The sequence below is a fragment of the Macrobrachium rosenbergii genome, chromosome 14 (genome assembly GCF_040412425.1).
Source record: "Macrobrachium rosenbergii isolate ZJJX-2024 chromosome 14, ASM4041242v1, whole genome shotgun sequence".
NCBI lineage: Eukaryota > Metazoa > Arthropoda > Malacostraca > Decapoda > Palaemonidae > Macrobrachium > Macrobrachium rosenbergii.
This window is the reverse complement of record NC_089754.1, coordinates 25,471,561-25,485,675: the sequence shown is the minus strand read 5'-3', so window position 1 is coordinate 25,485,675 and position 14,115 is coordinate 25,471,561. Positions and strand designations below refer to the sequence as shown.

Sequence of the window (14,115 nt, the reverse complement as noted above, 5' to 3'; positions counted from 1 at the left end):
ATGTAGAGTAGGAGAACAAGACTACATTTAAAGGAAATCATTACTTCTACCTTACAGCCCGGAGTGCCAAGTAGGAAGGCAGTGCGCGCGACATTCAAAGTAAGAAGGTTTATTTAAAAATTAAGTGTTAAAATAGTGAAACAGTAAAGAAAATAGTTCCGTATCCGCTGCTGTATTATAAGGATCATGATCAGTCAGGGGCACTTGAGCGAACGTTGTAATACGAAAATAATCGATGGGAGATACTCCGGTTTTCCTTTGCATCGGGATTTCTGTAAACAGACATGCCACTACACTGTCAGGTGGGTAAATATTAACGCTAGTTTTTTTTTATTTCGTTCACTGTTTCTATTGCTGTTGTTGTGGTGGTCTGTTTGCAGTTTAGTAGGAGAGAATGTCGATACAATTTTTTTTAGAAAATTTAATTCAGTAACCATCGTGAAAGTAATATTTATTTGTCTCTTTTACATGTTTTCTATTTTTCATCGCCTTCATCCCAGGTATTAAGAATGACCCGAAATCAGGCAATGCCCTTGTGTTTAGATCTGTGTAAAAAAATTTTAATGCGTGATTAGAGAAAAGTCAATCGATAATAGTACCAGTCTGCTGATATATAGACTACATATGTACAAAGACGATAAATAAATGTAATATAAAAGTGCTTATACACTGTAAGTGTGTGTATCTTTATTCGCGTGACTGAGCTTTCCTACGTACACTTTATTCTTTTAATAATTTTTTCCTTTTCATTGCACCTTAACTACTCTATATGGCTCTAATAATATACATTTTCTAAACTTATTGTTAGGTTCCATACACTGGCTGTTACTTCACTTTGGAGCAAAGGCAAAGCAAATCCTTTGAAAGTAATTCAACAAAGGGCTATTGGCAATGTTTCTGTAGCTTTCGACTATTAATCACGCAGCGCAGTCGTTCATAATCAAGACTCGCTGAAAATAGTGTTGGCTTCACGAAAGGGACACTAATAGTCACAGCCCTCACTCCCTCCCTCCGAGTTCAGTAACTAAGAGCAACAGTCAATATACAACACTCCCTTTTGCTCTAAGAAATTTCGAGAATGAAACTTGAAAGGTTACTCTGTCACCCATCTGTCTAACCGGCGGCTGCATGCGTCTAGGCAGTAGCCTGTTATGTAAACTGTCTTCGCTAGGGACAGGAATTAACTAACAAGCATGCATATATATATATATATATATATATATATATATATATATATATATATATATATATATATATATATATATATATCCATGGCAGCCAATTAAGTTTTGAAGAATAATTATAATCTTACCTAATTATGAGTCTTTTTTAATTTTAATGCTGCGGATATTAAGAGCGCGATTATGCTTTTTTTTTTTACGAAAAAGAGAGAGGCAAAAAAAAAATCCAACAGAACAAATAATACACAGTTCGAGAAACACCAATGAGATAACCCTCCAAGATAACAGAAAAAATATCTGTATTAGTCAAAGACAAGCTTATAATAATACCTGACCTACGTTTCCTTCTGTATCTTATTTACTTATAGTTTCTCAGTTCAGCTGAGTACAGAGCAAGAGCAAAACAGGTCTGAAAAACAGGATATTGTTTTTCTAATAAGTGACAAAACATCAATTTTTACAGTGCGTAAATTTGAGGCCGTTTTCGAAAACACGGTTATGTTAACTTTCAGTTGTGTTGATCAAATGTTTGTACGAATAAAAAGAATGACTCTACTCCAGAGGAATACGAGTAGTGAAAGGTGCGATGCCTTCTAATGATTTTTATACTGAAGCAAGCCAGTAAATGTGACACCTGTTTTGATAATTTGGCCAATACACTAACACTGGAGCTTCCATAATATGAATATATATATATATATATATATATATATATATATATATATATATATATATATATATATATATATATATATACATATAAGGGCCAGAGCTGAAGCTCAAAGTATACATCACGAAGGATGTGTGTGTGTGTGTGTTTATATGTATATATACATATATACATACGCATATACTGTATATACATATATGTATACAGTATATATGTACATGTATATATACACATATATATGTATATATATATTTGTAAATACATACGTGTATGTATATGTATATGTATATATATATATATATATATATATATATATATATATATATATATATATATATATATAACATTTCTTACGATACTGTTCGACCGGTCAGAAAGGTTAAACAGTAGCTTCACCGTATGACCAAGAAGGAATGACTGGCTATGTTGTGGTTTAAATGAATTAAACCATTACTATGTATAGGCAAGCCATGTAAAATACGATCCGAAGGCAGCGCTGTTTGGTAATACTCCTGTCAAGGGAATTACATATATATATATATATATATATATATATATATATATATATATATATATATATATATATATATATATATATGTATATATGTATATATATATATATATATATATATATGTGTGTGTGTGTGTGTATGTATATATATGCATACATATGCATAACACACACATATATATGTGTATATAAATACATATATATATATATATATATATATATATATATATATATATATTTATTTATTCGCTAGTATGTGTGTGTGCGTTTGTGTGTGTGCCCAAAGGCTTCAGCTTGTGTTGATCGATCGCTGTTCTTTGTGTAGACTGCCTTTGCCTTGTTACTCAAACCTGGCTAATCAAATTGAACGATCACAGTCGCAAGATACAAGATAACAGACTTTGTAAAAAGGCTAATTCACGTTCATTAAGATGATTTATTCGGTTCACATTTCCAGCTGACATATGACCTTCATTATGACTTGTTCTTAGAATTAGGATATTTATTTGCTGTTAGAATCTTAATTCTTTTCTTCTTTCCGTGGCAAGTTACTGGTTGTTCCGTAGAAAGAGACTTAATTTTTCGAACAAATTTGTTTCTGTTACAGAAATTCAAGGTTTTAAAAATGATAATTGGTAAAGTTTTTATCGAGGGAATCAGACTTTTGACAATATATATATATATATATATATATATATATATATATATATATATATATATATATATATATATATATATATATATATATATATTCCCATGATATGCTGGTGATGTTCTTACAAATTCTTCCTAGTAAGAACCGTATAAAAGGTATATGATCCGCACCTCAGAAGTAAAGATAAAGTCGAGACGATTAAAAAAATTAATTTTCTAAAAGATAAAGTCGAGACGATTAAAAGAAATTAATTTTGAAAGTACTCGTCTTTTGACGCGTTTAAGAAGAGCCATTTTTTTGACGAATCATCAGACGGGTATAGCTCCCCACCTATAGCAGCAATCATCGGTGTTGGTGCTGATAGGTCTCTTATGTCGGTCTGATATCGGAGTATGTTAAGATTTCATTGAACTAAACATGATAACACACTTTTATATTTTTTCTGTTTTCATTCTTTCCAGTTTCTGCAGAGGCTGGTGGAATATGAGGAAGTTCCATAAAACAGTTCTCCGTATTCAACAGATTTTATAATTCCCCATAAAAATTGTTAAGGGATACATTTCTAAATGACAATAAGATAAAATATTTGTTTCATGAATATATACAGTATATATATATATATATATATATATATATATATATATATATATATATATATATATATATATATATATATATATATATATATATATATATATATATATATATATATATATATATATATTCATGAAACAAATATTTTATCTTATTGTCATTTAGAAATGTATCCCTTTAACAATTTTTATGGGGAATTATGAAAATCTGTTGAATACGGGAGAACTGTTTTATGGAACTTCCCCACATATTCTACCAGCCTCTGCAGAAACTGGAAAGAATGAAAACAGAAAAATATAAAAGTGTGTTATCATGTTTAGTTCAATGAAATCTTTACATACTCCGATATCAGACCGACATAAGAGACCTATCAGCACCAACACCGATGATCGCTGCTATAGGTGGAGAGCTATACCCGTCTGATGATTCGTCAAAAAAAAATGGCCTTTCTTAAACGCGTCAAAAGACGAGTACTTTCAAAATTAATTTCTTTTAATCGTCTCGACTTTATCTTTAGAAAATTAATTTTTTTAATCGTCTCGACTTTATCTTTACCCTGAGGTGCGGATCATATACCTTTTATACGGTTCTTACCAGGGGAAGAATTTGTAAGAACATCACCGGCATATCATGGGAATGTTTTTTTTTTTACCAGACTCAGGGAGGTTATTTGGGCCCCATCCAGGTCACAAAGCATGGTCTTCACGACTGTGCACAAAAAAGACCACGCCTGCACTAAACTGACAGCTCAAGCTTTTACAACGAAATCGATGGGTTCAGTTTTATTTTTTTCCTTTACGACCATTATTCTTCCGTCGCATAGCAACTGTAAGAATACAAAATACGTACATGAATTCCACCGTGAGCGAGCGCGCACACATGCGTGCGCGAACATGCATACGGTTACATGTATTCATAATAATTATATCGATAAGGGGTTCAGGACAAAGATTTATCCTGTCTAAAATATATTCATTTTCAGATTTTGAACTTATGTCTTATTTTTCAGTCAACTTCTTGTCGTCTGGCTTCCAGAATTAGAATTCATGTTACTTGCATGGATAACCACATGGATGACACACATGTACACAAACACACACACACACACATATATATATATATATATATATATATATATATATATATATATATATATATATATATATATATATATATATATACATAAATGTGTATATAAATGGAAATGTATGTGTGGTGTGTTTACATGTGGGTATTCACGTGTATGCATGTAATTATATATATATATATATATATATATATATATATATATATATATATATATATATATATATATATATATATATATATACATATATATATATATATATATATATATATATATATATATATATATATATATATATATATATTATATATATATATATATATATATATATATATATATATTCGAAGGTGCATTATAGTTTCAGACGAAAAAAATATATTGCGTAAATCAGCATTTATTATGAACCCTACTCACGGAAGGTTTGAGAACAAATGGAAAAGTCATCACGCAGCAAATACGAAAACCTTCAGGGTGTTTCATGAGGGGGGTAGTTGGTCAAGGACAATTAAATGGTTTTTATAGGGACAGGAACTCGTGTGAGTCTATAAAGACGAAAATAATTGGTTTTGTGTGGAATTCAATATTCTTGTCCTTCGATACATTGCACCACTGTACAGTGTATTTCCTTCAAGTGAAAGTTCAGGTGGTTAGTTCGAAGCTGGTCGGAAATAAGGATCATTTATCTACGGTTCTTTAGGATGTGAGGAAGTTAGGAAAGTGGAAAATGTAACAGTTAGGTTTTGCGAATGGAGACGAGATATATATATATATATATATATATATATATATATAGAGAGAGAGAGAGAGAGAGAGAGAGAGAGAGAGAGAGAGAGAGAGAGATGGATAGTTGAAATGGCATTGTTTGTAGGAGACGAGAGATTGGAGAGAAGGCAAACTTTGAGAGTATTAGGAAATCAGTAAGATGATGCGATGGGATTAAGTGTCAATGATGCGAGAATCGAACTGGTTTATAACTGGGAACAGATGAAGGATGGAAGAAAGAGAGGAGTAGCAACTTTATTAACTGAATATGTAAGGCAAAAATAGCCGCGGGTTCTGCAAACATTGTGCAGCATAGTTTCAAAGGAGGAGGGCGAAGATTTGGACGTAGGGATTGTTATACCGAGATTGTTTTATGGAAAAGAAATGTTAGGGATGGCTGTGAATCAAAGAAATGAAAGGGTACAAGTCATTAAAGCGAATAGATGCACAGGGAGTCCATGTGAAGTATTAAAAGTGAATGGAATGCTAAAAGAATAGAAGACTTGCTGATTAAGACGCGGGCATTAACAGACTAGACGAAAACTATAGGATGATAAAGGAACCGGAGTGTAAGAAGGTAGAGAGTGCGTGGAAGGTGGAACCAAATGGCGCAATAAATTTTGTGTGAGGTGGCAACGTACCAACGATACCGGTAATGCTTTTGCAGATACGTACAAAGGAGCGTTGAAACCCGCAAAGCATTTTGCAAAGAAACGGCTTTGCAGTTCGACAGAAAAACTCTAATGAACTAATGATCGCCATCTTGTCCTGCTCTGAAGCTGAATATATTGTTACGTATGTGTGTTTATGTACACCTGTTTGCCTCAAGATAAAAATCTATACCACGAAACAGAACACACGCCATCCAGAACTCTCTGGGTGATATTACGAGGTTTCCGTGCGCAAGTCGTACTAGGTCACATTCCATTCGACAATTTACCGGCCGCTCACTGATGGAATGTCTGATTTATTAGGCTTTTCGATGAGCACGTTTGAGAAAATTTTATTATTATTATTATTATTATTATTATTATTATTATTATTATATGACACAGAAAGAACTGTCTACTCCACAAGGTTATCCCAGACTTGACCCACAAATAAACATCGATAGACAGAAGAGAACAAATAGTCTCACCTGAGAAATATAACTGATTTTTACATGTAATTCACCAAGTCCCCAAATAAACAAGCGACACAACCTTGAGGCAACCAATGATAGTGGTTGAGCAAGAATAATATTAAATTATTAACCACGTCTACAGAAATGAAATATTCTGGGGTGTTAAATTATGTAAAGGCTTCGATCACTCAACATTTTTTATCAGAGATTAGTGTTGATTGTGAAACTGGGTTTTTAGGTTTGGGGAAAGATATCACAAGATTTTCGTTATTTTCAATATATTTCTTCAAAAGCATATGCTTGCCGATAGAATAATATATCACCAGTCACCACAAGAGAATATAACGGCATTGGTTACAATGATATAAAAATGTACTTCTCTTTGGTTCTTATATATATACATATATATATATGTATGTATGTATATGTATATATATATATATATATATATATATATATATATATATATATGTTACACCCAATCTGTGAAATTGCCCATTTCATGAAGTGGGCTAACCACTTTGCCCATTTCATGAAGTGAGGCAAACCACTTGCCCAGTTCATGAAATGGGCAAGTGGTTAGCCCACTTCATGAAATGGGCAGTTTCATGGATGAATCTTAAAATTTGTTCCAAACTAGTTGTTAAACCAGAAAAGTTGTTTTAAAGTCTTTTTATTAAGTGTTGTAATACAAACACTTTTAACATAATATATGATGGCATTTTCAAAGTATCTTGTATAACCCCTTCAAGCTTTAGTCATGGAAGAACAAATAGCAAGTTGTGCTGCCTTGTGGTCTACTGAATATGAGAAGACTGTAATTGCCGTTTTGAAGAGAGGAAAGACTGGACAGACGCTTAAAAGAGAATACTACCACATCTTGCAAACTTTTCAGATTGCCTCCTTTGGTGAAATAGAAACAGTTAAAAAGAAGAATGGAAAATATATGGCAACTAAAGAATCAGTCACAGGAATTATCCAACAAGCCCATCTTAACACCGGCCATGGTGGCGAAAAGAAGACTTACAAGAAGGTGTGTGAACAATATGGAAATATTCCAAGATCAATTGTGTCACTATATATCGTGCATTGTGAGCGCTGTGTTGAAAAGCGTCGCAGAAAAGAAACGGCAGCAGGAGTTGTAGTCAGACCACTGTCCGTAAGAGATCTCAATGAAAGAGGACAAGTAGATCTGGTCGACATGCAGACTATGAAGGATGGAAGTTATCGCTTTATTCAGCACTATATGGAGTATCTAACGAAGTTTCATGTGATTCGTCCCCTGAAATCAAAGACAGCAGCTGAGTTTGCCAATGAACTTCTTTTCATCTTGGATATAGGTGCTCCACACATCCTTCAGTCTGACAATGGACGTGAATTTACAGCTGAAGTGATCCAAGAACTTGCCTCACTATGGCCTGAACTCATCTTAGTAAATGGGCGTCCTCGGCATCCCCAGAGTCAGGGATCTATTGAAAGAGGTAATGGGGATATGAAACTCAAGCTCATGGCATGGATAAGAGACAATAATTGTGCTAAATGGAGTTATGGTGTCCGTTTTTTGTTCAGTGGGCCATGAACAGTTCATATCATGAGGCAATCAAGATGACTCCCTATCAAGCGCTCACTGTCAACAAGCCAAGATGTAGTCTTAAGTCAAATTCACCAGATGCATTCATCAGCAAAATATCGTCTGGTATTGAAGAAGAAGAACTTGAAAGGCTTATAGAAGTTCCACTTACCGGAGATTCAGCTCGGGATGACCTAATATCAGTAGACCCTGAATGTGAACGTGAACCACATCCAGTTGCAGACTCTCAGCAGCAACCTGCTATGGAACAAGAAAATATCTCAACCGAAGTACTTTATCCAGCAAAACAGGCAAGAAAGGAAGCTGAGTATGGTCTTCAAAAGCAAGCTCAACGAATGTTAGCACGCAGCACTAGATCAATGCGAGCAGTTGATGTTGGAGACAATGTGTCTGTACCGGTGTCTCAATTTGACCGTAGTAAAGGAGACCCCCCTAACATAGTAGGTGTTGTATTAGCAGTTGAAGACAGTGGTTATGTGATTGGCACAAAAAGTGGAATTATCAATGGTAAACTTGCCAGAAATCAATTCAATTTGTTCAGTACAACGGACTTTTGCCTGAAAATATCCCCAAACAACAGTTAAGTATTCGCGAACTAGTTCGAGCAGGAAGTGTGTGTGGTGGCCAAGGATACCAGAGATGTCTTTGCAGGAGCAATTGCTTGTCAGGTTCTTGTTTGAAAGCTAGCCTTCGATGCAACAGTGCTTGCCACAGCCACAAATCATGTGACAATATTGACAAATAATTACTGTAAATTTGTTTGATATGTATGACCATTGCTTACATAGACGTGAAATTTGTCTATATTTTTAATGATTAAAACAGCTGTTTAAAAAAATTGTATTTTATTTTATTAAAAGTTTTTTTTCAACTTACAATAATTTGTACTAGTTTTCCTTATTTTGACCCCAATACTAAGAAAAAAAATATATAACCAGTTTGTGTATGTCCGTATTTATTGCTGTTCAGTTTTAGTAATATTTCTTTCACTAAGTTGTGTTTAAAGTAGCTTGTTTCATTAAGTAAAGTCCTTTCGTGTTGGTTAGTTTTTCTGCCTTCCTGCACAAATACTTTAATGGTCGTTATAACGATCGTTTATTTGAATTTCTCTGAATAATATTGTATGACATTGAAGTGCAGAAAGATTTGATCTTGGAGCAGCAGCGCGAGATTCATATATATAAAAAGGTTCTTTTTGTACCAAAGATATATTTTCATGCATCATGGCTGCCCATTTCATGAAATGGGTAAAAGGTTCATTGCCCATTTCATGAAGTGGGCTAAGTTTTGCCCATTTCATGAACTGGGCAAGTGGTTTGCTCACTTCATGAAATGGGCAAGTGGTTAGCCCACTTCATGAAATGGGCAATTTCACAGATTGGGTAACATATATATATATATATATATATATATATATATATATATATATATATATATATATATATATATATATATATATATATATATATATAGTGTGTGTGTGTGTAACTGTTATATGAAAAGAACTGAGTATCTTGAAACGGAAACCTAAGGAAATAAGGATATGGTACTCTGTGGTACTACAGTATCGCTCTTCAGACAACTATATGATAGACCCATGCTACCTTGTGTGGGCTTACTTTGGCACAGGTCGGATTCGGTTACTCAACTGGGGTGCCATTTCTTAAAATATGCTTGCATGGATAAACGAAAAATCTTCCTTAGATAAAATGGTCATTTTGGGGACTCAGAGGGTAAATGACTACCATATTTGGAGTGCTTAAAAAAAACTGGGTAAGGAATGCTGATGTTTCAACGACAAAATAAAATCGCAGTTGCTTTCGAAGGAATTACAAGAACTAGATCCAAAATTCCGTTGAAAATAGAAATTTGTTCTTTTAGACGTGTGGGCGTGACTTTATATAGAAGCCATGAAATTATTATGAAGCCTGTAAATCTAATATGCAAATTAAAGAATCCAGACAACAGAACTGACCTATTTTTAAGTTACACGCAACTAAGAGGTTATTGCAGCTGTAGGCTACACCATTACAGTTGTCTTTCACTTGTAAAGGAAGTAAATTTAAACAAATAAATCTAAGATTCCTTGACTAAGTGTCCATGACGGTTCCTGAAAAGTATGATTTAGTTTCTTGTCGGGAATATCCATGACCCGTATACTTGAAGCCAGTCTTTCCTTGCCCACCATCTTAAAACTCAAAGTCCTGAAACCGGTAACATCTAGAACGTTTAAAGGAACAAAGCAAAAAAAAACCATACCTGACATTCTCGCAATGTTCTAAAAACAAAAGCTTCGTTCTCTTGAATTCTGGTGAACAAGGGCAAATTCTTATAAATGTCAATATGCAAATTATCTGCTTGAATTTGACTGACAGTGAAACTTGATGTTCATGAGTGGGATCTTTTTGTGCGTTATCATCACTGACCTTCACCGAAATATGTGATCATCGTGCCTTAGCCGTTTTAAATATTTCACCGGTATATGCGATCGATGCCCTACAATGCATTTACCAAACACTCCAGCTGTACGCTACAGCGCAAGAAGTTTTTTTTTATGTGTTTTGTTCTGAATCATATCGTGAATTATACAAAGCCGACAGTTTGTATTTCTATTGACAAAAATATCTATTATCATTTCTAGATAATGATAATACTTCACGAAGCTCCAAAGCTCCTTTGTCACAACCACTGACCTTCACATTCCTTTGTAACCTACCCAAAAGTGCATCACATTCTTGTAAGCTTGTTTATTTGTTTTTGCTTTCGATTGCGTGCAGAATAAAGCAGAGTTGACTGGAAATATTATCATGAAACTTTGTTGGCACGAGAGTATACAAGACAACATTCCCATTAACAGAGAGATCGTTGTTCCAGCCTCTGTTCCTAAGTTACATCCAGAAGAAGCTAGATGATTTGCAACTTAACAATCACCCAAAAACAGACTTTCCTGATGCTTGTAGAAAAAAAATGCTTCGTGATCCATAATCAATTGGTATTCCTCGTAGTTTAAAAATTATATGTATTTTTTCTAACGCAAAGATCTTTAGTTCGCTCAACCTGAACCTTTGATGTTACATGATATAAACCTGGATTAGTAAAATGAACCAGATTTTCATTGCACAGTGCCACGAAATGCCAATACAATAAGTCCTGGCATTTCATGTAATTCAATTTCCACAGAGGATCTTTCATTCGTTTTCCCTATTACAAGGTTCCTGATGTCCCTCAGTGCCAGAGCTTTATCCTCCTGCGCGTGGGCAGAAAGTCGCTTCAGTGCCAGAGACTTTCTTTTTCATCAGATGTTTAAAATCCTTGTCTCAATATTATGTCACGCGAAAGTTTTCCGTATTTCTATTAGATAGGTCGTTCTGACAGAGCAGGCTAAATGCACTTCTCAACTTAACGGCAATGTCAGGGAAGGATTAATTCTATGGGTAATATGAGAGGGAGATTTTTTCTTCGTTTGTGTTCATTGAGAGATTAGGCTGTTTTATGTAAAGGCCTCCATTTGACCTATTAGAACTGACAGGCTGCAGTCTTCAATGATTGCCATAAGCACTCTTCTTTACCTCAAGGAATATAACTGTCCATGTTCTAAATTACCTTTATGGTATGAAATATCAATATAGGCTAAGTGGTTTGTGATTATCTTCCCGGTAAACACTAGTGTTTGCCCAGGTGGAGGAATCGTGAGCTATGCTATTTTTCATCTTGAAACAGCAATATTCTGCTTTATTGCTAATGGTTTTTATTGTCGCTTGCATGTACTTTATAAGAATATGTTTCCCTCCTTATTTATGACGATTATTTCAGAGTTAAAACTAGGTTTTTAAGATGAAAACTACAGACCTGATGCGTTCTCTCGTTTCTGTTGAAAATAATTCAAGTAATAGCATATTTTATTATCATTTTACATTAAAGTATCTGTTGTCTTTTCAATTTTAAACTTAATTGTACCACATCAGTAAACTTAATTGTACTACATCAATAACCTTAACTGTACTAGATCATATTGCACAACTGATTTCTTATTAACAAGTGGCCACCGAGTTATTTCTGATCCATGACAACCGAGGTCTCTTCTTTCCAGACGTAATGAGCGACGGAAGAAAGGCGACACCATGAACAACATGAACTCAGAGACTTTCTTCAACGACATCCCCTTCCTCGGAGAGCCTTCGGGCAGGCCCTACGTCCCTGTGAATCAGTTCAGGGTCATGACTCCGCCAAGGCCTCATGGATTCGCTTACTCACCGCCACCTGGAGGGAATTCGGTAATGAGTCGTCCTAGAAACATGAGTGTGAGTTGCGAATACAAGGAGGATTTTTAGTAGTCAGTTCCAGCGATGATTTTTTTTTATTACTATTTGCAATGCTTTCGATAATCAAGAAAAGTCATCCTTCGCAGTATGCATAGTAAACAGAGACTTTTTACCCGGAAGGGTCTTTGATTCCCGGTTTACTCAGAGAAAAAATAACGAAGTTCTCCCTGTGTTTTCTTTTAGCTTACATTGCAAACTGTAATTATACTTAATAGAACATTTGATTACTCCTGATTCGTTGCTCTGTAGAGAAGTCTCAGCTTGTTCACGTCACAGCAAAGGAATTTATATCGAATAGAGAACCCAGAATACTGAAAAGATTTAAAAAAAAAAAAAGATATCCTTTTCTTCAGACTTTCATGAATGCCCTTTAGTAAAGGACACTTGACAGTGACAAGTGCTCCTTAGCTTAATGTACGAAACTCTTGAAGGGACACGAGTGAATACAATACTAAGCTGCTTTAACAGCAAATCAATAGTGAGCTAAAATCGCTTTGCCCAAATTAGTATCCTCAACGACTGTTTCCTTTGTAATATCGTTGATATACCCTGTACTAGGTGAGGATGATTTTACCATTTCGTTGCTTTACCTCAAAGTATTAGGCATTATCCGAGGAGTCTTCATATTATAATTCACACATAAAGTCATGGAATTAATGAAATCCTGTATTACAGAGTATTCAGTAGTAACCTAGTTGACTAAATTTCGTTTCCTTATTATGAAGTTTAGCCTGGTAGCAGTTTCTGCATCCTGGTCCCTGGATGAAGGACGCAGACATCATTATTCTCGCAAATACTAAAGAAATACATAGAATGATTAAGGCATTGAAGGTTTCATAAAGAAAACCGACACTTCCTTGAGCCCACATGAGGACAGAATTTTCTCACACACCATACAGAGACGACATGTTAGACTGCTGCCAGTCAGAACTTCTGTTTTGACTGCCACCAAGAAGAATTCTGTGTCAGAGGACAGTATGAGAATCTTCTTGAGAATTGGTACTCCGACCGTCTTCCCGAGAGGTCCTTACTCTTTAAGGTGTCCCTCATGACGAGTGGTATCGTTTTCCTAGGAATATTTCATTCACTGATCTGCTTAACCAGCCTCTCATTCACTCAAGTGATTTCACTCATAGTTTAGTCCAAAGTAGATAGTTCCTCATTTTATCTTAACTTTTCAGGCATGAATGTGCTTTAGACTTACCCGAATGAAGCATGCATTTCTTACATCTAGATTTTTATAGCTATATACCCGATATGCTTTGTGGGTTACTCTACCTGCGTACATCAAGGGCCTCGCCGCTTAGGCTGCATAACTTATCCTTCTACAGATAGATGCCATTCGCGCTCGTAGAGCGCGACTAGAGGCTCTCACTTCGAAAGTCAAGCTGCCGCCCCTCGTCACCAATGGAGGAGAAGTGGAGCTGCCTCCTCTGGACCCTACGAGCTCTGTGGTGTCCATAAGATCAGGATCCAGCGACTCTCAGGAGCGGTGGCTGAGTGCAACGATGAGGCCTCCGAGCACCAAGGGCCACCCTACTGTACCTTTTGTGTATGCGGCGGCTTTTAATCTTCCCACACTCAGTCTTAGCCCGATGAAGTTAGCTTCTCTTCTCATT

At 35.1% G+C, this 14,115-nt stretch overlaps 1 protein-coding gene across 3 annotated transcripts in view; it reads left to right on the top strand.

Annotated features, from left to right (window-relative positions):
- The window catches only part of LOC136845815 (otolith matrix protein OMM-64-like), a 152,326-nt gene that overhangs the window by 121,332 nt on the left and 16,879 nt on the right, over positions 1 to 14,115 (top strand). For all 3 annotated transcript variants that reach the window (XM_067116183.1, XM_067116182.1, XM_067116185.1), the window contains exons 2-3: positions 12,265 to 12,448; positions 13,828 to 14,048. In XM_067116183.1, coding sequence (XP_066972284.1) covers positions 12,265 to 12,448; positions 13,828 to 14,048 — 405 coding nt within the window. The remainder of the gene's footprint in view (positions 1 to 12,264; positions 12,449 to 13,827; positions 14,049 to 14,115) is intronic.